The sequence below is a fragment of the Tauraco erythrolophus genome, chromosome Z (assembly GCF_009769465.1).
Source record: "Tauraco erythrolophus isolate bTauEry1 chromosome Z, bTauEry1.pri, whole genome shotgun sequence".
Classification (NCBI taxonomy): Eukaryota; Metazoa; Chordata; class Aves; order Musophagiformes; family Musophagidae; genus Tauraco; species Tauraco erythrolophus.
In genome coordinates, this window is record NC_141496.1 from 55,083,120 (window position 1) to 55,108,808 (window position 25,689).

The 25,689-nt window shown below is 38.7% G+C and overlaps 1 protein-coding gene across 1 annotated transcript in view; it reads left to right on the plus strand.

Annotated features, from left to right (window-relative positions):
- Positions 1-25,689, plus strand: part of PRDM6 (PR/SET domain 6) — a 73,912-nt gene that overhangs the window by 46,007 nt on the left and 2,216 nt on the right. The window contains exons 3-6 of the mRNA XM_086629746.1: positions 2,485-2,612; positions 6,634-6,758; positions 9,842-10,184; positions 20,656-20,832. Coding sequence (XP_086485872.1) covers positions 2,485-2,612; positions 6,634-6,758; positions 9,842-10,184; positions 20,656-20,832 — 773 coding nt within the window. The remainder of the gene's footprint in view (positions 1-2,484; positions 2,613-6,633; positions 6,759-9,841; positions 10,185-20,655; positions 20,833-25,689) is intronic.

The following is a 25,689-nucleotide window of genomic DNA, read 5'->3' on the forward strand; positions in this document are numbered from 1 at the left end:
TGCATTTCCTCTATTAGAGGTCATGGTTTGCTCCCTCATGATGGTTTCTTCAGGCAATTATGTAATGGTGGCCTGATTTAAGCAAGTGTAAAGAGGTTAAGAACTGGTGCACAATGATAATATGAATAATAATAACCATATCAGTTAAGTTTTTTCAGATTTTAATCTGGCTTATGCAATTTGACAAATAAACAGGTACAATGCAGCATTACTACTTCCTTTCTAACGTTAGGGTTTCTGCTTCCTTACAGCTGGGTTTTCATTCATGTAAGAACAGGGCTAAGAATACTGTGGGATGGATTCTGACTATGTAGCTTCGCAATGTCAGCAATATCCCCTAGGAAAGGAGAGCATAGTGTCACTGATGCATCAGTATTTGCGAGAATAAAGCATTTGAAAGCATTTAGTCTTGCTCATAGAGCAGCCCTTCCTATTCCAGGCCAAGGCCTGAGAAAGCTCCAGTCCTACATTTTCATGGCAGGTTTTAATTTCTTACGTCAGCTCATGTCTGTCCATATACACAAAGTTCTAAGCAGGTTCCTGTGTGTCTCGATATGGCTGTCAGTACCGATTATGGCAGTCATCTTTGTCTTTCCTGTTTCATATCATCTGGGGATTAGGACGCTATCAGCTCCTTATTTATGTGAATTGTTTTCGCCTCATGTTAAGCCATATATTGTTATGTTAGTAAGCACCGTGTAAGTGAATAGATAATAAACACTGTGCTGAGACTGTTTGGATAAATATTGCCAAAACAGTCCCAGCCAAGCATTGCTAGTCATTGATTTTTCCTTCTCTTCCTTTTTCTAGGCTGATTTCCTGCAAAGTTTTTCCATTTCCATTACAGATTTTTACTGTTTAGTGTATTTTGCTCATATGTTAAACATACATTAACAAGTTTACATTAGAATAGGTCCTTGCTGGTAATCAACAAGCTACCGTATATAAAAAATAAACTAAATCCCTGGTACCGGAGTGTTTGTTTGCCTCTGAGGACTTCTTCTGATTTCTCTGACCTTATTCTACCACTCAGTGCATATCGGGGTAGTATCTTGTTTGTCCAACCCAGGAGCATCTGGCCAGGTTTCACCTGGTCCTTGTCACAGGCACTCTGGAACATATGATAAGGATCTCTGTAGACACTTGATTTCCCTGTCTCTTATGTTCTAGCAATGGATATATTGCTCCTGATTACTCCCTGTCCCTCCTGGTCAGAAGCAAAAGTAAGGCTCACTCCTGAATTTGAGACTTTCATGTGGTGGAGTAAAGAACTAGATTCTGATTTCTGTGTTTGTTTTTGTGTGCACTGTAGGTAACATTCTTTTAGTAAATTAGAAATATTGAACATAGTCACATAATTTCTGCTATTATTCTCTTGATATTGAAATAGAAATGCAAGATTGTTAATTTCCTTGCTCTAGAAATGTTCAATTCAATGTAATAAATGTGCTTCCTCTTTAATTAGCAGATTTAGAAGAAGACATCAATTTAAGCTCATACAGTTTCAAAAGGGATAACATTTTTGGGGCAGATGGAGACTGTGGAGGGGCAAAAGATGTGAAAATCAGGGTTACTTCAGATAATCACCTAATCATTCCGGTGCATTTCTGAAGTTTAACAAAGCAATCGCGTAACAGGTAAAAATCTTGTGAGACCATGCACTTTTAGTAGGATTTGAAATCCCTAGGCAGCATTTTTTAAGCAGTCAGAAGGGCAGGTGTGCATGAAACACTGATCTTTTCATTTTGAAGCCTCCAGAGCAGTTTTATTCTTCAACTTCAGAAGGAGCATCCAGTGCCAAATAGAGACATAATGCTGTCCTTTTTAAAAAAAAATTACTGTAACTGGCTCTCATGTCCTTATCAGGGACGTCATGTTCAGGAAAACCATGATTCCCTCAGGACTGATTTCTCATTTACTCCTTCAAAAAAATGATATGTCTCGAGGGAGCTTCTAAAGGCATCTTCAACTCTCTTTTTTCTTCTAGTCTCATTTGTTTTGGTATTATGAATCCTACAACTCCCTAATGTATCTTGTGAGGTTGCTGAAGTCTACGCTCTTGCTGCAACTGAGATGTGAAGGAAGGGATACTTGTTTAGGCATTACTACTGCCCCTTGCTCAGATGTTCCAGCCATTTCAATGCGGGCTTTACATCCAGATTTTCTTGTTTATCTGGCAGTTCATTATTTAAGGCCAGCCTGTCAAAATAGGTTAAATATTCTTTGGGAAACATGGTCACATCTTTGAGACACCACAAATATGTTTAATACAAAAAGATTGGCTTGATAAAAGAAACATGATAAACTTACATCCCCCAAAATAGTTCTCTGCTGTTCCATGTAGACTTTTAAGAGCATCGGTACGTGATGACAAATCTCAGGGACGTGAGTTCCTGAAAAAGGCACAGAGAGACACCAGCAAGGCAGTGAAAATGATTGCTGATGATTTGTTCTAACTGCTTGACCTTGTGACATCTCCCCCAGATATATGACCAAGATGGGACACTGCAGCACTTTATTGATGGTGGAGAACCCAGTAAGTCAAGCTGGATGAGGTATATCCGATGTGCGAGACACTGCGGGGAACAGAACTTAACAGTGGTTCAGTACAGGTAAAGTACATTTTGATTTTCTCAGTGCAACAAAATGAAAAGATTTTTAGTGAAAAGTCAGACCGTAACTGTCACCAGTACTATTGTCTTTGATGGCAAAGACGGTAGCCGGGCTTTTGTGACTGCGCTCGTTCGAGGCAATACAATTGCTCGCTCTCTACAATTACCTGAAAGGAAGCTGTAGGCAGATGGGGGTCGGTCTCTTCTCCCACGTTATGGATGACAGGACGAGAGGGAATGGCCTCAAGTTACGCCAGGGGAAATTTAGGTTAGATATCAGGAAGAATTTCTTTACAGAGAGGGCTGTGAAGTGTTGGAACAGGCTGCCCAGGGAGGTGGTAGAGTCCCCATCCCTGGAGGTGTTTAAAAACTGTGTGGATTTGGTGTTGAGGAACATGGTTTAGGGACCCTGACAGTGCAGGGTGAATGGTTGGACTCGATGATCTTGAGGGTCTCTTCCAACCAAATGATTCTATGATTCTATGATTCTATAAAAGCTGCAGTGTAGTGAGGGTGGGTCTGACTTTGGTTGCCCTGAGCTGAGGCCATCGTAGTAAGCATGCTAGACCTGGAGCTCCTGGCAACAAGTACAGCCCTGTGTCGCTTGTGTGACCATCACGCTGCACAGAGCCCTCTGCACGTTTTCTAACGGTCTGATCAGAAGCAAGCCAATCCAAGAAATCTTCCGCCCTTAGTAAAGATGCTAGAGAAAGGGGAAAAATGGCAGGAGTTTTGAATCCAAAGGCTTTCCAGGAGTCAGTCGTGAGACACGTACACATCTAAAGCTTATACATTGAAGTGCACCTGCTAGCCAAGATTGCTAGTGCTTGTGCCTTTTATGTCCTAGAGACCTAGAAAAGGTCAAAACGTGAAGAAAAACGTAAAGAAATTATGGTGCCTTTCAGTTTGTACTTGCAAACAGATCCAAAAAACCCAGACAACGCATTACATAAATACATGATCTCAGCTATAAACAAACCTTTTGCCTCAGAATCAGAAGCAACTGCTTGGCCTTATTAAACGTGGTAGGAAGCACATCAAAGAGTGCCCTGGGCTTGACAGTCACAGTGAGCAATCCCAATTTTCTCTAGTTGCTTTAGAGAGTAGAGTTTCTTTTCTTTAGGAAGAATCCTAAACTTATTTAAAGTACCTTTAAAATTAAAAATAAAACATACGAAAGCAAGCTGAAGTTAAATATATATAAAGTTTGATTATCCCATAGGGTTCCAATTTAACAATGGTAAAATTGTTCAATTGCATTTTCAGCTTTTTTATTCTCTGGCCAGTTGACTAAATAATGCCTCAGTTAAAAAAATAACAATCCTATTTATACATTACAAATCTTTTATTATACCCTTAAATGTCTGATATCTATAGCTAAAATCCCATCGGATTTTAAATAAACATACTGCATAATGAATAAAGATTGCTGTGATGAAAGAGTATTTTTGTAGGTATCTTGTGAACTATTTCTCAGTGTGGTGGTGTGTGCGTGTGCATATAAATATATTAAAAAAATAAAAAATATATGTATATGCGTACATGTATGTATATATAGATGACAAACCTAAATGAAAAGTGAGCATGAGAAAGTCATTACACATCTGTCAATATTAAGTGGATTTTACAACTCTCCTTTTATGATGGAGTTTTTACTTAGAGTTCCCTCTGTTGATCTGTTTTCGATTACTTCAGATCTTTATAAAATGAACTACAAAAACACAATTTAAAAAACTGGCATCCATCATCAGTGACTGCATCCAAGTGTAAGAAAATAGAAAAGTTGGACACTGAAAAACCGGCCTAATTTTTATTGTACATGGACGTCCTCCTCACAGAAAGTCAGCTGGTTTAAATTCATTCTGTTATGATTTGTAATATCTAAATGGAATTTTCTTCAAAGTGCTCTTGATTGATTGACCCTTAGCTGAACGTTTTGTTTTTATTTTGAGGCTGACAATAATGTTTGTTGGCATGTGTTCTGCTTCAACTGCGTTGGGACGCCATGAAGCTATCTTTATGAGTCATCCAACCACAATACTAAATACATGTCAGCAAAGGAAATATTATCCGAAAAGGGAAAAATCCCTTTGATGTACTTCAGCATGCAGAGACTTCTGCGAGTTTTGGAAGCTCTACACGCTTGTAAGGAACGGTGTACGCTTACACTTTTTTTTCCCTGCCTACTCCAAGCCTCACAGACCACCCATTGCTCAAAAACAGTTCTGCTCTTTCAGCGGCAAAGTGTGTCATTTGGTTTTAGCACATTCATTTGCCGGGCTGCTGTGTTTATGTTAAGGGAAGCCAAAGTGAGAGATGAAATGTTACAAGGGTGAAGTACAAAGTAGACTCAATTTTTCTCAAGTTAGAAGATGCTGATAATTTATAGCGTGGCTCCGATTCTCGTTTTTATGTAACAGTGGAAAGAATTAACAAAATGCACAGCTCTGGGAAGAAAGAGAGGGAGAAGAGGAAAGGAGGGAAGGAGACACAAAGGGGAGAGTTTTTGTCAGATATTCATAGAAGGGCAGAAAAACCGTTCTGCTTAGCCAGCAGTGCCCTCCTGAGACAGGGTGGCAGTAAGCGGGGAAAATAACAAGATAAATGAAATTTTTGCAGCTGCTAGTAAAATATTGAGAATCTGCACTTTTTTATTGATCTTTATGATCCTGTTGCCAAGAGCCACTTTGCGGTGACAAAATATGTTGACAAGTGCATATCTCACTGCCATGAAAAATGTGGTAAAAGATTCTCCTTATGTCTGCACTGTTATACAAGGAACAAATTGCATCGCTACAGCCAATTCTTTATAGAAAGTCTAAATTTAAGGCCTACCAACCCTAAACACTTTTATCTTGAACTTCAGGCTAACGTTTGTAGCAATTCTTCACTCAGAAAACCAGTTGAGGCCCAGCTTTTTTTTTGGTCTATAGATGTTTTTCTGCCTTACATAAGCCGTTATAAAAAATGGTCATTTCTTGGTACTTTGACTGTATCATTTTGGTATGTAATCCTTCAGCGAGAGTGGAATGCTCTTCTTGTATATATTGAATTTCTATCCATCTCACAGGAGTGTGTTTTACTGTTCCGTGTGAAGCCTAAGGGAAAAGCCACTACAAACTGATAACACTTTTATTTTATCTTGTGCCTGATTCTAATTTTACACAGTTTTTGCCCCCATGTAAATCCGTTAACTGTAGAAGTATCACTCTGAAGCTATTTGCATCAGTGCAAGATCAGGATAAGGCTCTTGTTTATATGCTTGGAGACTCTAGGATTTTTCCTTTTTTTTTTCCCCGCAACTCCCAGTTCAGTGGTCTAGGCATACCCACAGAGCTATGTGATAAGATATCACATTTATAATAACATTAATTCATACTTATTGAAAGATCATTGAGATTACCCTCAATGTTCCATACAAGGGAAGATTTTATAGTTGTATGGTCAGATTAACCCAACTTCTTTTATTTCCCTAAGCCAAAAGTCTACTTTACTCAATTTGGTGGTATATTGCTGTAATGAAAGGCCACGTCATACTACTTAAAACCTCTTGCTAAAATAACTTATTGGAATGAAAGAACTGTTGTTTGTTTACCCCTAAAATACATTAACTTAGCTTAGATAACCAATGCAAAAGTGTTTAAATGGCTGAATTTACCAAACTGTGTGCACCACTCTGATACTTGTATTGTGTAAGCAAAATGTAGCATTTCTCAAATCACTTTAAAAGGGACATTGCAAAAAATATTTGTCTTTTCATAAAATCTTGGTCCTTTTAAAATCTCGGTTTTTAAAATTTGCTAGGTACAAAGTGCCTGTAAGCTCTTTGTCATTCTGTGCTACAGGAACAAAGTCCTTCCCTGATGATAGATTTGGTTTTAAAACAATTGGTAAGTTACTCATTTAGATATCTGCAGAAATGCTTCTAAATCAATGGATTTCTACTGTAATACTGTATATGATAAGAAGAGAATGCTCTATTTCTAAATTAGGCATTATTTCTTCTTTTTCTCTTCATTAGGTCAAATATATTCTACCGGGCTTGTATAGATATCCCCAGAGGCACCGAGCTCTTGGTGTGGTACAATGACAGCTACACATCTTTCTTTGGAATCCCTCTCCAGTGCATTGCACAAGATGAAAATTGTAAGTTCTTCCTTGCATTTCTACCTGTGTAAGCCAGAATTCCTGGCTATATTCCTAGAGTATTTGAAGACATATTAAATGAAAGTGGTTATATATTTAAGGTAAGCTTCATGTGTACAAAATAAACCCCTGAAACTGATACACTTAAGCTGTACTATATTAAGTTATGCTTACCTAAATAAATGGAAGTGTTTGGAAGTGTGCAGGTATGTGCAATTAAAAAGCAGATTTCTCACCTTTGCAGCCCCACGTAGCTGGTAGTGTGTGGAATCACTCTTCCTTACAAGCGATTCATTCCTAGTCTCTTTTTAACCATTTGCTTGGCCTTCTCCATTGTTATCAGAGCTATCACAAGACACTGTCTTGCCAAAACAGTAATGCATTGCAAGTCCACGAGTCCTCTGTTAGTGATTCTTCATTCTAGTATCACTAAGTATGTTGAGAAAAGCTTTGTCTAACTGATTGTACACATGAGATCCTCGTGGTTAAAAGCTAAAAGCCAGCTTCTCTAAATACAAACAGAGTGTAAGTTGCCTGAAATGACTATGAACCTCCATTCCATCCTGGCCATCCCCCTTTCCATCCATTCTTCTACTTGTTCTCAGTATTTTATTTTTAATTTGCTAGGAATCATCACAAAATTAGGCACGTAACTTATAACGTAGACCCAGTGCAATCTAGTGCTGGATACCTTTGTCTGTAACGGGAACAGATGACCCAAGCATACTTATCGGTTTCACTATTTGTGTGTGGAACTTGATTAGAGCTTGCATCAGAGACCTCTCTTCCATTTTGACAGCTATGTGTATCTCTGTGGTGGAAGAAACCAATAATGGAAGCCTGATTGACATTAGTCTAAAGTAACCCTGTGGCTGCCCACACTTAATCAATTACATAGAAGATGTATTTTTTTTGTCAAATACTTGGATACTTAAACAACTATGCTAGGATGAACTTGTGTCTCATAGCAACTTAAACACTGAGCCATGCAGCAATAAAACAGCAAGATAGCAGACATTAAACTGCCAAAAATAAACAACCTTTTTCATCTTGAGTTTTCAAATCTGTTGGGCTTGAGAAAAGTTTAAAAGAAATTTAATTACTGGCAGTAATGTTTGCTGATAAAACTCGTGCTCTGCAGTGTACAATATAGAAATATTATTTTTACTTTCATGAGCTGAAGCTTACAAAACCTTTATTTGAAAAGCAAAGTATTATGGCTAAAATCTCTAAATATTGTCATTTGCTATTTTGCTGTGAGAGAAACCAGAGTTTCATCCACAGAGAGACTGACGTGAGTAAATGAAATTCATCTCTGAGCATGGAACCAGCTGCAGGCTGGTGTCTCACTTAAGTGCAGCTTTAGCCCTCAGAGTAGACCTGCTTATCCTCTGCATAGGGATGTATTCACCCAGTACAAACTCTGCCTATATTCCTTAAATCTTTAATATCCTGATCTTATTGCTTCTGTGGACTTTTATGAATATATTTTTCTTTAAAAAAAAAAGTGATCTGCTTCTTGTGTGAGAATGTTGAGGTAAAATGAAAGTATACACATTGCCCCTTCTACTGAAGAGACATTGAAGATGCATTATATGTCTTGAAGCTTGTGATAACCCCATGGATGTAACTATACTTAGAAATCAGGTCCTCAGATGCTCCAGAAAAGAATAGCTTAGGAAAGACCTCAACTTAAGTAAGTTAAATAGCATGTAATATTACAATATTAGAGTAATTATGATTGATGGAAGATATTAGAACATAAGTCTGTGAAGTAACTGGTGTTGTTTAAGGTATTACCAAAACATTAGTTCATATTACACTTTTATTGTATGTTAAATAATATTGGATGATTTCAGCTCACAACTGAAATTTAATTTCTCGTATTTGCTCTTAGAAATCTGTCAGTATGACTTACCTAAACAGAGTTGCAGTTTCTAATTACCTGTTTAGTAGGTGTTATGTACCTATGAGTGGATATATACATATAAACACTTTGAGACAGCAAATAAATGTGTGGACATATTTAGAGCATAGACGTATGCATACAACGTTTAATCTAAAAATCTCCATTAAAATATTATGACATGAGGTTGAGTGTGCCAAAATTGGAAAGCATGAGAAGGCATTAGGCCCAGGTGGCCTAAATTATGCTTCTTTTTGCTTTGTGGTACAATCTTTCATTAGCTGATGACATTTTTCCATAGGACCCTTGCTTCATTCACTGCATGATCTAGATGGGACTCAAAGAGTGAGGCAACTTTCTTTTATATGTTTGACCTCTGCCTTCCTTATCATGCAACATCCAAATTTGGCAGTAAATCACTTCTTTGTGAGAATAGCATATTGCATTTGTTGCTGAAATATCTGAGTGCCTCATAGTTAATTGATGATCATAAGACCTGCATGGGACTAGAAACAATTTTGTTCCTATTTTGTAGGTGGTAAACTGATGCACAAAGATATCTCTATCTACGCTTTGCATTGCCTCGTGGTAATCTAACTGCTATTAGCCTTAATCACACAAGTTAAGCTGAAGTCACTGACTTTATACTGTATCAGCTGTGTGACTATTTGTGAGATTTAATAGTATAATGTCCTAGGGGCTGCCCTTTAAGAGAATAAGGGAATTATTGCTGCCATAGGTATTTAAGCCCTGTTGTATCTCAAGGAGTGACCGAGCAAGGATTTTTTTCCCCATGCTTTCAAAATTCATGCTTGTCTGTGTTATAGCAATTGGACATGCTGACCGCAACATGCAGAGTCAGGGTATCACAAGTGCAGCAGCGTTTTCTTTCAGATGACAATCCCATTGTGCAATAAATATATATCACAGTCAGGGTTCTCTGAGTCCTTTCAGACACCCCTTTGCATGAGTTTTCATTTCAGTATCACAGAATCAGCATCATCCATTCAGATCACTGTCTTATTCAAGCCCTTTTTTTTTGTGCATTGTTGAAATAAAGTTGTTTAATTCTAGTGTCAAGAAAATGGATGTTCTTATTATTTGGTGTCTCCCAACACTGTATTAGTTTTAAAAAGGCATAAAAACGATCTTATTTACTTTTCTTGTTTTCTCCCAGTGAATGTCCCTTCGACTGTAATGGAGGCCATGTCCAGACAAGACACCCTACAGCCATTTAATAAAAGTAGCAAACTATCCCCTGCCACTTCACAGCGATCCATAGTATTTCCACAGACTCCGTGTAGCAGAAATTTTTCTCTCCTGGATAAGTCTGGGTCCATCGAGTCAGGATTTAACCAGATCAGTGTCAAAAACCAACGAGTTCTTGCAAGCCCAACTTCAACAAGCCAACTAAATTCTGAGTTCAGTGACTGGCATCTTTGGAAATGTGGGCAATGCTTTAAGACTTTCACCCAGCGGATCCTCTTACAGATGCATGTGTGTACGCAGAACCCTGACAGGTAAAGCCCAGGCTCTCTTTATTTCTGTATCTACTGATAGCCAGATCCACTGCTTTCTTCTTTTATCAAGCTGTTATCATTTCCAAAACCAAACCATTATTAGGAGGAGCCTGTACAACATAATTCATCTGCAGCTGTGTGAAGCAAGCCGATAAAAACTGTTGCTTGACTTCACTATTTGTAAAAACATTTGGTGCCTAAATGTGCAGATAAAAGGAAATAGCTAAGGATATAATCTTGTTTTCGGGATGGTTTAGTACATCAGATGGAGGCAACAAAATAGAAGGAAAGTTTATGAATATCATAGATGGAAAAATGAGGTCAAGATAATTAAAAGTCTCTCTGTCTTCCAAAGATAATCTAACTTGCTGCTCAGTGGCTGTCACAGTCATTTCAGGGTTCACCTATAGTGTGCAATGTGTATGAACTTAATTAAGTACTAAGAGGTAATGAATTGGAATTTTTTGCTTAGTACTATTTTTCTTCAGAGCATGCAAACCCATAAATCGTGCAAAGCTGTCAAAAGGAAATACCTACTCCACTAGTGATGTGGAGGAAAACAGATGCCACTTATTCAATAAACTAATATCCACACAGAAGAAAAATGTTGACTAGATACCTCAGAGTCAAAGTTGGTTTGAAAGTTTGTCAATACAGAATTTTATGGCTGTGAACTGAGGATGAAATTTAGCTGAACAAGTGAATTAAAATTTCAGGTACTCTGACCGGTGGCACAGTAAATATAATGGAACCATTATTTATGAATCAAAGCTGGTTTATTTGACAATTTTGATAGCTGGCAGGACAAAAGACAAAAATCAAATTAATTGAATAAAAAAGACTGCCCACGGTTTCTCTCTTCTTCAGCTATGAAGGAGGTTTGGGCAAAACAGCTGAATCCCTGGAAGGTTGATCTCAAAGCAGCATTTAATTGTGAATTGCATTTAACCAAAACACTACCAAAAAGTAGTTAACAGTGAGTCTGTGCATGTGTTTTTATGCATGTCTATGTCTTTTTGTGTACTGGTTATCTACGTGTACACATACGCTCGTGTGATTCTTTGGGTGTGGAGATACTGGAGCATAAATCCAGTTGAAATGTCAAGCGTGGTAGGGACACGCTAGATTCCATGCAAATCTTCATTGAATTTAGAGAGTTGATAACATCGTGAATGCAAACAAGCCTTTTCAACGTTTTCTGATTTTTATGCTGGCCTTAGCAGAAACAAATCCCACGCTAAGGAAGCTGTAGGACACAACTGCCAATTTAAGTGCCATAGTGTAGGATACATGTCCCGAAAGGTCTGCTCTCGTAAGTTTCATGGACTTTTATGTTTCCAGTATTAAAGCATCCTAAGCATACACTAAATCATAAAATGCTGCGTTAGGGAGTCTGGAAGAAGTATGTTGTGAGGCTCCCCTACATACTTTTTCAGATTCATCCAACCAGGTGTGATGCCTAGATTTCATCCTTTCCTTCACTTGAACCTGTGTCTTCCTTCATGAAGGACCAAGCAGCAGATAATAATGCAAGAAGAGTCTCCTATAACGGGGCTGTTCTGCACACTAAGGGATAGTTAAATATTCATTTTGCCAGAAAGAGAAAATGAGGATAAGTCTATCCTGCAATTATGTCTGTCATCTTGGAGGTGAGAGATTTGATTTTTTAATATTTTTTTTTTAAATTTATTTTCTCCTAAGTATCTTGTGTCAAATATTGCCTGAAACATAGGCTGGATTTTAAATCTTCCCTTTCACAAGTGAACACCTTAATTAGTAGGTTACTAATTCATGACGTCTTACTGTTTTGTCTCTCCCGTGCCTACTTAATTTGACCATGCAGAACAGCTTCAACAAGAAAGTACAGAGCATTTTTAGCTCAGAATACCCTACAGCATAGTAGGAAGATGATATCAGAAGACAAGTTGGGTCACCCAGGAGCAGAGAGAAGGTGATTAGAGAAAGGACTTAGCAGATTCGGGGAGGATTTGGATGGGGAGAAGGTAAATACAGGCTCTGAGTTGTAAGTGTTGAATCCTAGAAGCTTCAAGGAAGATTCAAAACATAATAGCTAACGCCTTTTTCTCAATATTGATATTGGCTAATTTAGCTGATTTATTCTTTGGCTTGCTGGGTTTCGCGAATCCTGTTCTTAAGAAACTTCTTCTGTATATATAGAGAGAGCGCATAAAATCTAAATAGCTCAACATGAGCCGGCAATGTGCACTTGCAGCCCAGAAAGTCAACCGTATCCTGGGCTGCATCCAAAGAAGCGTGGCCAGCAGTTTGAGGGAGGTGAATCTGCCCCTCTACTCTGCTCTCGTGAGACCCCACCTGGAATACTGTGTTCAGCTCTGGGGTCCTCAACACAAGAAGGACATGGAGCTGCTGGAGTGAGTCCAAAGGAGGGCCACGACGATGATCTGAGGGCTGGAGCACCTCTGCTATGAAGACAGGCTGAGAGGGTTGGGGTTATTCAGCCTAGAGAAGAGAACGCTCCAGGGAGACCTTCTAGCAGCCTTCCAGTACCTAAAGGGGGCCTACAGGAAAGCTGGAGAGGGACTTTTTGCAAGGGCTTGGAGTGATAAGACAAGGGACCATGACTTTAAACTGAAAGAACATAGATTTTGATTAGATATAAGGAAGAAATTTTTCACTCAGTGGGTGGTGAGGCAGTGGAACAGGTTGCCCAGAGAAGTTGTGGATGCTCCATCCCTGGAAGTATTCAAGACCAGGTTGGATGAGGCTTTGAGCAACCTGTTGTAGTGGAGGGTGTCTGTCAGTTACTGCAGATCATAACTGCCCCAGGACCTGGGTTCTTGTATCCCTGGTTAGAAACCATTACAGGTTGAGTTTACGCCACAGGCAGCTTTTTGTCTTTTAGCAGCTACCAGTACATCAGGTATTTAGTGATACAGTGGCTGGAAAAGAGCTGTCTCTGGTTTCTTAAACATATGACACTTCTCCAGATGAAAAATTCCTAACATGTTGTACAAAATTTCCTGGAGACAAGAAAATAGGGTATGATTTGTGAAGGAATTCCTGTTTGCCAGCCTCAGGTACTGGGTGCAACTCTGTGGTTTGTATTTTCCCAATGGTATCTGCAGCATCGGTTGGGCTGGTAAACAGCTCCCTGTTTATTGTCAGCAATTTGTGAGCACACTAGCCACTGTATCTTTGATGGGACTGAAGCAACAGGGCTTGTCTTCTCTAGGAAATGACTTTAGGCTATCTGTTCTGCCTTGGTGTTTGTTTTTCAATAATGCTGATTATGTACAGCATGAGGTGCAGGGAAAACATCTGTGAACCTATACAGGAATCCAATTCATGGACTGAAATTTCAGAAAAGCAGTCTACTTGAGGCTTGAGAAAAGAAAGAAAAAAAGATTACTTTAAAGCCACTTAGATTCAGAAAACATCTGAATGAAAGCAGACAAAAAAAGGCCAAGATATACTTAAATGCTTTGGGCAGTAAGAAAGAAATGGTCCTATTTAACAGGCAGATGATATAATAAATAAAAATAGTTTTAAAAAATAATTAATCCAAAATAGGGAGAATTATTAAAATAATCTACTGTTTGTTAATTTTAGATTAAGATTAGGATTTTAATTTAAATTAAAATTAATTTTAAATTATTTACTGGTTTACTTGTAATCTACTTCCCCCTTTGTACTGAGATTTTTTTTAGCTTGTTATTTTTTGTAGGGCTTCTCTTCGAACTTAATGGTGATTGGGGTTGGAGTGGATGTGGGAGGTGAAGTTTTAAATCCATCCAGATTTGAATTCTGGGACTTCCTGACCCTTTGGGACTTTTTTTAAGCCTTGCCCAGACAGAAGTAGCTTGAGCAACTATTTCTTGAAGCAGGAATCAGAAATCTATTTTCTCTTCTGTATTTTGGTTTTGGTTTTGGTTCTGGTTCTATTTTGTCGTGGATGTTTTTTTTTTTCTTCCTCCTGCTGCAGAAATTCCCGACAATTGTATTTGGAGAGGCTCCAGAAAGGGTTAACCAAAACCCTTTGATCACAGCGAATCATTTATAGAGCAATATTTTTAACCACTTTTCTGATAATAACACAATCTCTTTCAATGACATCTTTCTTTCCCACTGTGATCACCAGATTCAGGATGTCTTGGTGTTGAGGGGAGGCAGGTGGCTGCAGTTTCTAAGAGCTGTCTGTGCCATATTTTAATGTACAATACGTACATCTGTGTGATACATATTCTCATTGATTGCCATGTATTTAAGCTGATAATTTGAGGGAAAACCCACTCTATAAATGTGTTCATGGCTGGTAAATTGTGGATGTTATCTGGACCTCACAATTCTTGTCTACTCAAAATATGTAATTATACTCATGTTTTGCTATAGCACCTCAACATTAAATTGTAAGGTTTTTTTTAAAACAGGAGGTTGAAGTTTGAACTAGCCAATTTAATAGATCTTTATCTCTAAGATCAGGGCTTAGCCTATTTTGTGTTTATAATTTTCCTTTATAGGTTCTGTGTCTTTGACCTTAATATTCTCCCCAAGTCCATTAATGAATTTAAACATCTCCCAAAACAGACCTAAAAAAAGCAAATGTGTAAGCAAGAGTTGTCTGTTTCTGCTTATACAGTGGCTATGGAATATTGCTCAATTAAAGTAGACATCATGCTGAATTTAATGCTTGTTCTTGCATAATCTTTTCACAAAGGTTTGCTAACTCCCAGTACTTGTACTTAATAACAGCCATGGGTGTACAGAGCAGTTCATCTCCACGAAAGCTTCAGAAATTTGAAAAAGTTTCAAGTGCACTGACTTTCTACTTTTGCTAGTTACTCCACAAACACTTGGAAGAGACAATCCCAGAACTCCTGGTGGGTCCAGTTCTGCCATCCCTGCTGCTGCACGGTGCCTGAAGTGCTCGAGGAAGTTGCTTGCTCTGCCTAAGGAGAATCATAGAATGGTTTGGGTTGGAAGGGACCTTAAGGATCATCTAGTTCCAACCCCTCTGCCACGGGCAGGGACACTCTCCAATACACCACGTTGCTCAACACCTCGTCCAACCCAGCCTTGAACACTTCCAGGGATGGGGCATCCACAACTTCTCTGGGCAACATGTTCCAGTGCCTCACCATCCTCAGAATGAAAATTTCTTCCTTAGATCTAATCAAAATCTCTCCTCTTTCAGTTTAAAGCCATGGTCCCTTGTCTTATCACTATATATCCTTGTAAAAACTCCCTCTCCAGCTTTCCTGTAGGCCCCCTCTAGGTACTGGAAAGCTGCAACAAGATCACCCCAGAGCCTTCTCTTCTCCAGGCTCAACAGACCCAACTCTCTCAGCCTGTCTTCATAGGAGAGGTGCTCCAGCCCTCGGATCATCGTCGTGGCCCTCGTCTGGACCCACTCCAACAGCTCCATGTCCTTTTTGTGCTGGAGACTCCAGAGCTGAACACAGTATTCCAGATGGGGTCTCACGAGAGCAGAGTAGAGGTGCAGAATCACCTCCCTCAACCTGCTGGCCACACTTCTTTGGATGCAGCCCAGGACACGTTTGGCTTTCTGGGCTGCAAGTGCACATTGCCAGCTCATGTTGTGCTTCTCATCAACCAACACCCCCAAGTCCTTTTCCTCAGGACTGGTCTCAATCCATTCTTGGACCACCAGGACAGCAGGAGATGTAGAGTCAGAGATAGTGAATGTACCTCACCCATGGCAATGCTGATGCTAGAGATGAGACTGTGTTCAAGCTAGCAGTATCCTTATGCATCCCTTTTTTCTCCATCTTCTTAGTTCAACTTGCTGGAAGAAGTACCACTCCCTCCAAAGTTCTTTTCCATCAGGACAACTGTGACCTGACTCCTCTGACTGCAGCTGTGCTCTTTGTGCTGTGTGTTGCACGAAGACCTGGCCCTGAAAGCCGATGCTGGCCCCAATTCGACATGCCCTGCTTTCATTTTTTTGCAGAGGCTGAGGTGTGACAGCCTTCCCCCTGTTGCGCCCTGAAACCCTGCCCTGGGTTCAATAGAACCCTGTGTCCCACACTTTGAGACCCTGACATCAATCAAGTCAGTTTTTTACTTCTTCCTAGTCCTCAGCAAGGAGAAAAGCACTTGTCAGTCTCTCTTCTTTCAGCCGGTGCTTTTCTAGCTTTTTCTAAAGGGAAAAAAATTACAGCGATGTGCTATTTTTTCTCCCTGATCTGACAGTGTTTCGATGATAGTTACAGGTATTCAGGAACTCACTAATACAAGCAATTTCTCTTCTAAGGATTGTACTGAGATTCCACAGGTACCTTGAAAACAGCAAATTAACTTCTGAAGAGGCCTCACTAGAAACCTGTTCATCATAAAGGAAAGAATGTGGAAATTCAGTGGAAAATAATTATAAGATTTTTCGGGAGTCTAATAATTCATACCATGAATTATTTATGATGTAGAAAATAAGTTTATATTGGCTGGATGTACTCAGGAGTCAGGAGTTGGAAAGTATATTGTTCCAGCAGAGAAATAGTACAAGATAAATAATTAAAGCTATGTCACTTTTGCTAAATTAAAATCTAAAAAGAATCAATCTAAATACATAGTTGTCTGTCGGCAGCTATTCCAGGTGCAAAGATATGGATTTTTCTATTGTTATCCCTTAACATGCCTTGTGCATTTTAAGGGATCCCATTCCCTGCACAAAACATGAGCTTTGGTGAGATTCAATAAGTCTCGTAGGAGAGGGGGTTTGTACTGGTCCTATACATGATGTAGTTTTACCCAGAAAAAATCAGCTACAAAAGTCAGGAAATTGTAAGATGGGAAAACACATCACCAAACAGCAGAATCATTCAAGACATTGTCTAAATTAGGGAGCAAAAGTTTCATTTTGAAAATGAAACTTGAAAAACTTTGAAAAGCTCAAAATCTAAATAACTACAAAACTTGAAAACTATTACATTCAGTTACTCCTTTCTGAATTTCACTCTAAATGGTCTGTGTTCCTGTAGTGGGCCATCCTATAGTCACAGACTGTAAGATTAGGGTCTCTAGAAAAAGCTGGTGGACTCTACATGTTAGTACACCTAGACAGCTGATTGATGGTGCATGGAGTTAGTGACAATAGTGTAGTATTTCTAACAGGATATTTGCTTCTGGGTAAGTAGATTTTCTTTCTTTAAGCTCAGGAAGGAAGACAGAACACTAGAAAAATATGTAGGTAGGTGTTTAATGAAAAACATTAGAACTGCTTTTGATGGCTCTCAGCACATCGTTCTCAACTGCGTATTGCTATACATCAGTTTAGCTGTTCTTAAAGATAACTTAAAAATACTTATATGAGAAGATGTTGATCAGGCTTGATTTACATCTGTGAGGGCCTACAAGATACTTTGTAGAAAATGCAGTGACGAAACGTTCAAAACCATGTTGTTTCTGGTACACGATAGACGGAAAATAAATTTTTACAGAAAGAAAAAAATTATTCAGATAGTCAGCATATACTTTGAGGCCCTGGTACACCTGTTTCATCAAGCTAATTACTTTCATGCTTGCAAATTTGCCTGTACATCTGCAAAGGAATATTTTGGTTATGTACGTTTTTACATATTAAGAGACTGACATCCATTTTGTTTGAATATTAATTTTCTGGAGCATCAACACACATCTGGGCTGTGTGCTTATATTCACATGGATATCTTAAAGCTCAAGAAGGTATGATATGTTCTTGATTATTCCAGTGGAAATGAGTTTTTTCTGGGCTGGGACTGCATTCAGTCTAGCAGCACATCTTTGAAAATACAGTGTATGAAGACCTCTGTTTTTGTCACTATGTCCGTGTTCCTTCTGTCTGCAAATCTCTGCTATAAAGAGGTTACCATCTTAATTCGTTGTCCCAGTGCAGACAAAAGTGATGGCAGAAGACATAACTGCTACATCAAAGACAGGCCTGCTCTGCCCATGTCAATGTACTCACTGAACCGAGCATTGCTCATGTTCAGTCCTTCTGCACCACTTTCATTTTTTTTAAAAAACAACGTATTGATTTTATTTTCTGCCAAGAAAAATTTCTGAGCACAGTAAAATGGTTACCAGAGAACAAAATCATGACTTTTATACTTATCGAATGATTTTTTTAGCTCTTGGAAAAAATAGTAGTATCCAAAAGTTTTTAAAATTTGGCATATTTGAATCTGCAATTGTGCAAATCAGATACGGCATTTTAAAATTGTTATAGTATTTCAATGCATTTATAGGTTTTCTTTTCAAAATGAGCTTGGTTTAATGTGTGCTACGTATCTAGCTGAAAAAAATTACTTATTCTGCCCATTTTAGCATTAATCAGAATCACCTGTGTATAAACTGGAGAAATGCGTCCCCTGCAAAGAGGGAGGGTATCTTCTTTAATAGCTGTTCTCCCAAGATATGGATGAATGGAAAAGATTTGGTCAAAGTGATCTAACAATAGGTGATTTTTTTTATAGGGATCTTTCTTGAGCATCAGCCAGTGAAATTTGTTCTGAGTACATATATTAATATCCTTTGCAAATGAGAAATCTGTTTTGAGCCCATGTAGGGGGTAAAAGCATTTTACTTAGCATCATAATGTTCAGTTATAACTGGTTTGGAATTTTGACTATTTACAGACAAGTTATGGTGTGACTTTTCATTGTATGAAATTAATCACATTGACTGTTAAAAAAATAAAAGATTAATTGGTTTTATGTAGTGTTCTATCATTTATTGTGGTAGCTGTTAAAAATAGATAACCAGAGGCTAATAGATGTTAATGGTCCCTTTCACTATTAAAAAATCAATGTTTCTTGGATACAGAATATCTTAATGTGTTCTTTTTGCTTAAAAGTATTTGATTTGAAAATACCCAAACAAATAAGTCTGCATTCACAAATCATCTTTGTTTAACCCGCACTTGAATTTTCATGTCAAATTTGATAAATACTTTTCATGCAAATTAACCATGCACTTCAAATAACGAGAAGACCGGGCATGCTCCTGCTTGTCTTCCAATAACAGAACCAGATATTCAGTACTTATTTTTTCTTAAAATATTATTTTACATATATTCATGTATTTTTTTTTACGAGTCACATCATCTGGATTAAGTAACCTTTCCACGGTTTTAATATATTTCTTTCAAACTTGTTGAAGAGCAGTTAGATTTTCAAATGTAAGTAAGTAAAATTGTAAGCTATTGAGTTATTGACCAATACCGAGCTATTAATCAAGCTAAAAAATTCTACAATCAGGGTTCAGTGCTCTGAAGCACTGTAAAATAATAGTATTTGTGTTCGGTGATGCAAGTAGCCACAATTAAGCAGTTCACTTGACAAATGAGATAGTTCACTTTATTTTGCACTTAATTGAATTGTACATGCTTGGTCACCATTGTCTCCTTTCCTTTAGTTTTGGTTTCTAGCCATTTAAACATACACATTTATTAGAGAGGAGCAATTAAGTTGGTGTTGGCCACTGGCTCTAGAAATGCAGACATCAAGAGCTGTGCCTTAAAATGCTGTGCAGAGTAAAAATCATTAATATGCCTCTAGAAAAATCTTAATTTTCTTAACAAAAAGTCTGATGAGCATGTAGGACTCTGTCACTAACTTAAATTAAATGTGAAAAGGTAATAAACCTTGTATGTTGTTGCTATTAAATCACTTTTACCAAACAGAAATAAAGACACTGTTTCTTCACATTTCATTTTGATTAGCTGTGGTATTTGCATTTCATCAGTCCTGTCTCACCTTACTGTCTTGTATCATTTTCTTTCTGTGTTTGCAGTCCATTTGTTGTGATTCTGTATTTGTAACATATCAGTCAGTTTAGTTTGTTTGTTATGTTTGTTTTTAACAAACTGTGGTGTCAAAAACCTAAGTTCTGGGTTTCATTTCAACATCACAAAAAAGGCATTTTCAGTCTGGATAGAAGAAACCTGTTAATTAAATGCAAATATTTTCAATACCACTAAGAAAGCAGAAAGCTAATTGTAACATGGTGGTTATTTTTTCCAATGCCTTTCATTGAAATAGATGATCTCAAAAAACCTAGATTCCTCCAAAGCAATATGAAGAATTTAACTGTGAATACTCGCAGTATCCACCTAGGATATAGGTATGACAATTAGACATGCATTTGTAGGTAAAACTGTATCAGGCACCGTCAGACAAAGGATGCGTGGGGAGTTTTTTGTGACTAAGGAGCACCACGTTGAGCTTGGGAGAAATAAGGCAGGCTCACTACCTTGCTGAATTATGTTTTGTGGGGCATGACGCCCATAGACTCAGTCTATTCTTGCACGAGCATTTCACATTTGCTAAAGAGATCATGAAGTTTTGGGTATGTGTCTCCCAAGAAGGCTCCAGAGAAGCGCGCTCGCAGTTATCTTTGAAAATTGCTGGGAAGACGAGATGTTGCTGCCCATGTGGTTTCCTGCTCACGTCGACAGAAGGCACTGACAGCACGGTGTTTCTCTTCCCCATTGCAGGCCCTACCAGTGTGGTCACTGCTCCCAGTCTTTCTCCCAGCCTTCGGAGCTGAGGAACCACGTAGTTACACACTCCAGCGACAGGCCGTTCAAGTGCGGCTACTGCGGTCGTGCCTTTGCTGGTGCCACCACACTCAACAACCACATCCGGACGCACACTGGGGAAAAGCCCTTCAAGTAAGTACTTGGAGCCAGCAGTTGACATTAGAGGGGGAGATGCATCACTGCTGCTCACTGCCATCACTGCTCCATACCAGCACACGGCAGAGGTTCCCTTGAAAGCCAAGGTCAGACCACCAGATGAAACTGTTAGTGGTGTGCCTAAAGTCAGAATTAAACCAGCTTGTTTTCGGGTGCCTTGCAAGCTCTGAGCAATTTTCTGTCCTCTGATGAGAACTTCATTGTTTTAATTAAATGATAAGCTACTGCCAGAGAACCATAGCTGAAAATACACTCTAGACTGGGACATGCTATGCTTTATGTCTATATGCTGAGGCAGATGAAGCTTCACATAAAAGCTATATTTGGATCTGGTTGAATATGGGGGAGAAATATGCATCTTTTTGTAGTTTCAGAATCACTGCATAGAAAATGCAACTCTGGATTGTGGCATAAGTTTGGTAACGTCGTAATAATAAATTGATAGTGTTCAGCTGCCCAAGACACAAGGAAAAAGAAGAAGTCACCTGGTCAAGATGGTTTTTAATTAAACAGACTCTGCTTATTTCCACAGTTTCTGTTTACTGAAAGTAAAGCCAAGCGTACACCTGAGTCTCAGAAATTTTCCCCTCTATGCTCACCTCCAGCCATAGCACAGGTCCTAACAGGAGGTGTTCTCCAAGACAGAATACAAATTTTCCATAACTGTGTCTGTGTCTTTGCTGAACTGATGGGCACAAATTTTATGGATATTGTACCTGGAACAATCCCACTTTGGAAGAAAAATAATGCATCAATACCAATGTATAATGTATCAATATAACTTCTTTTGGAAGCTACTTGATGTTCCTAGGAGGAATGGGAATAAGTGTAGAAGGAGGAGTGTGTCTCTCCCAGGTCTCCAAGGACTGCCTGTCCTCCACCTACTTTTCTCCGTTTGTCTTTCTTTTCTACTTTTGCTGCACTGCGCTCTCAGTCTGGTTAATGTAAGAGAGCTCAGCCATGGTGCCTGTCAGAACCCCTCATAACAAGCTCGGCAGAGATACCGGTAGAGATGCTTTGCATCCATATATGGTTGAAAGGAAGCATGGCCTCCATACGTGCCTCTGCTGGGGGCAAGGGGACGGAGCCGTGAACCAAATACTGCATATCCAGTACAGAAGAGCTTGCATACCAGAAATCATGGCTAGGATAGTGTTGTAGGTGGCAAAACACGGAAACTCAGAGCATGACACTTCTCTAGAGCTGGTCTGTTGAATGCTCAGAGCCCATAGAAAGTGAGCCAAAAATAGTGTGAGCAATCAGATTGATTTTATCTAGTTGCTGTGTAAATAGATTTTAGTAATTAATGGAAGAGGTTTCCGGGTCAAAATGGAAAATAGATTTCTTTTAATGTTAAGGTGTTACTTATGTGTAACCTTGTTGACTCCACTTAATTTTTTTCCTTAACATCCTGTTTTTGTCATGTTTCCAATAGATCTGCTATTTTGCCCCATTTAGAGTCATTATTTTTCCCCTTTGGTTTAGTAATTTTTTCCCCTTTTCCAAAATGGTTTTGACTACACCACAATTTAATTTGTGAAAGAGCTTAATGTGTGTTCTGCAATTAACCAGTGGTCTGGGATTTGTTTGTTTGTTTTGCCCTGCTTATGCTGAAGTATTTAAGTATTTGGGGATGTTTCTGCCCATTCTTGAAGTTCAGGTCAGACCAACAAAAAATGTGGACGCTTTGCGCTGCTTCTTTATGATGTATGGCATAAGTTCGTTCTTGTAAGATTTTTATTTAGTTACTTCCTTAAATTCAAGAAACAATAGTACCAATTTCTCTCGGGAAGACTTATTGAAGTGTTTGCAGTAAGTGGACTAGTAATTTCACAGGAGGCTAAAACTGGATCTGCAGATCTTTCCAGCCCCGCTAGTCAGATAAGGGGACACATACGCCTGGATCCTGCAAGCTGTTCGAAAGGGCAGGTTTGCCTCCCATGCAGTACTGCTTGCATTTGAGAGAGGAGGGGCAGAAAACTTACCCAGAAGTTGATCCAGCCTCTCTGCTGGAGGAAAAAGAGATAGCTGCAGCTCATCTTGAGGTCTCATCACTGTTTAGTTCCTCATTTGAAAAGGAGGGATCCAAGACCTGGTATTAAGTATGCTTAGGAAAAAAATCAACAAATTCTAGTAAACAAGAACTATAAATGAGACAAACAAGATTTCTGTCCCTTTATCATGCAATTCAAGTTTTAAATGTTTGTTTACAAAGGGATTTTGTGTGTATGCTTACCAAAAAAAAAAAAAAAAAAGCAAAACAGAAAAATCCGTTGAGATAGGGTTTCTGTACCTGAAAAAAGTCTCTATTTGTGGTGAGGTACATACTTCTGTTAAATAATTTTTTACTATTAGCAAGAAAGACCATGCATGGATGGTGCTAAATTACTTAAATGCTAGGTAAATTATTTTAAAAATAATAGGTATAATTTTAAAGGTATTACTAAGTTCAACTTCATAGGTGAAAATGGGCAGTCAACTGGACTGTTAGCTTGCAACTATTTCTAATGCAGTAGGGTAGTTACATTTTTAAGTGTTATTTGGACACATTACTGTGTGCATGGATTGAGCAGGCAGTGTCAAACACTAAGTGCATGTTTGTATGCACACTATTTTCAGAAGGTGATTTTAAAAATGGTGAACATAGGGTAACAATATTTTAAAACATTTCAAATTAATTGTTATTTAAGAGGAAGTCTGTGGCTGGTTAAAAAGATTTTTCTGTGAGAAGGCACTTTCTTCGTAGGTCCTAGGTAACTTTGGATGTATGGTGGAAGACGTTTCTATTTGCTTTTCGTTACAGATAACAATGCTAAGTGAGGTTATCTGTAGTCAAAGCTTTAGCTGCATTGCCTGGACTGCAAGTCCAGTTAGAAGGGATTTCTTTTCATGTCACCACAAGCTATCAAGTCAGCCGCACCACTGTAAAGTTTGTGTGTATTCTTATCTTACTGAAGTCTCCACTATGGCTGCTAGTCTGGGAACAAAGCTCTTAAGTAAATTAAAAGGTAGGAGAAAAAGGAAAATTATTGGCCATTCCCATTTTCTTAAATTACACCCCCCCCCCCCCGAAGTCTTTTCCATCTTTTCCATTTCAGCCAAATTAAAGAATAGTTAAGGGACTTTCCTGCAGAATCAGAGTGATGCAAACATTTAATGTTCAGGAGTCAACTAAAAAGAATTAGAGGAAAGATTCTTTCAGATTGGGACAACCCAGGTGTTTTTCATTGTTTCTTACTGAAATGCAAAACTGGAATCATTCATTTCAGGTTGAATATAGATGTTGTACCTGCAGTGACATCTCAGCTTTGTCCTGTTTTAGTTGTTTTTTTTTTTTTAACTCCTTCAAATGAAGTTAAAGTTCAGTGTTAAATTTAGTTCTTGAATTAAATCTTGAAATATTTATCATGAACATATCAAATGGAGATATTTTTTCCTAAAATAGACCATCAGCATTTTCTTCACCCAAAGCCTTTCACAGAGGTTGACATAAAATTGGGAATTAACCTAATCCTGTCTATAATCCTCAACGTCAATGTTTTGAAAGCACCGTGAAGCAAACAAGCAGACCAGTGACAAGGAGGGCTATTTAACCAAACTCAGAAAACCCCGTACCTTAGAAATATTCAAATCCCATTGATATCCATGTTGTTTGTGAGTTTAAGAACCATTTTATCTACCACCCAAGCAAATCACATAGGGAAACCCTGTGGTAGAATGAAATCTTGTGTTTGATGAGATTGAATGTTGTAGTACATCGTTGCTCTGTATAATTAAAATGAAGGCACACACACATTGTAAAAAAAAGAACATTGATCCAGTTGTCACTGATAGCATCTAATTGTATGAGGACTTTTAAATGGCTTCTTTGGATCTACATTTTGTCAGGGCCTGTTCAAATGCCTTCAGGTGGCTTAAATGTTTTAGCTATGCTTGAGGCTTAACCAAAAATTTGGTATATGTCTAACAGCCAGGCTTGGGCTCAGTCTCATGCTTACTTTGTGGGTGGTCACATGAGAGGTGGACACCTTATCCTTTCTGGCTGTTTTAGTTGCTATTCAACCTTCCAACACGACATTGAGCATACGTAGTTTGTAGTGTAGAAACATGCATCCAAAAACGTGCACACACACCTCACTAGTCTCATGGACTCAGGAGATTGCAAGGGTTGTTCTGCTACAACAGTCTAGGAAAGGATGGTTGATAGAGGGAAAGAGTACATCATAATTCAGAACAAAAAATATTCCTGCTTTTCCTCCCATTCCTACCTACCGTGAGCTAGTTATGCTGACTGCTGTGACACTACTATCTTCACCTTTCCTATCAGTTTCTATCTAGGATCACACTGAAAAGAGGAGTCAGGGACCTAGTACAGGTTCCTGCCTGTAAGCAGGCAGTACTTATATGTCCAAAACCATAGCCTTGGAAACACCATCCACACCTTTTGCAAGTGCCTAGAAAGTACTAGACACCTTGGGTATGACCCAAAGGATACCCGGGTACATGAGAAAGCCAGGGGAATTAGGTGCTTTGCCAAAGGTTTTATTCTGACTTTTGCCCAAGGGCTCTATAGTGCTGACAGCACAGCCTGACCAGCAGCAACACTTGGCACCCGCACCCCTCCTGTCCGAAGGGTAGATTCTTGTAGCAAGAGATTTATTCTTTTCTGGTCTCTCTTTAGCATCCTTCTTTCCTGTGTCTGTATGAAAGTGTTCCAGAACAGCATGTAGCTGGGAAATTAGAGCACTCTCATGGCAGAAGAAGCTTGTGGATAAAGGATGGGAACTCACATTTTAAAGAAACACAGTGAGCCTTGCTCTGCGTTTTCAAAAG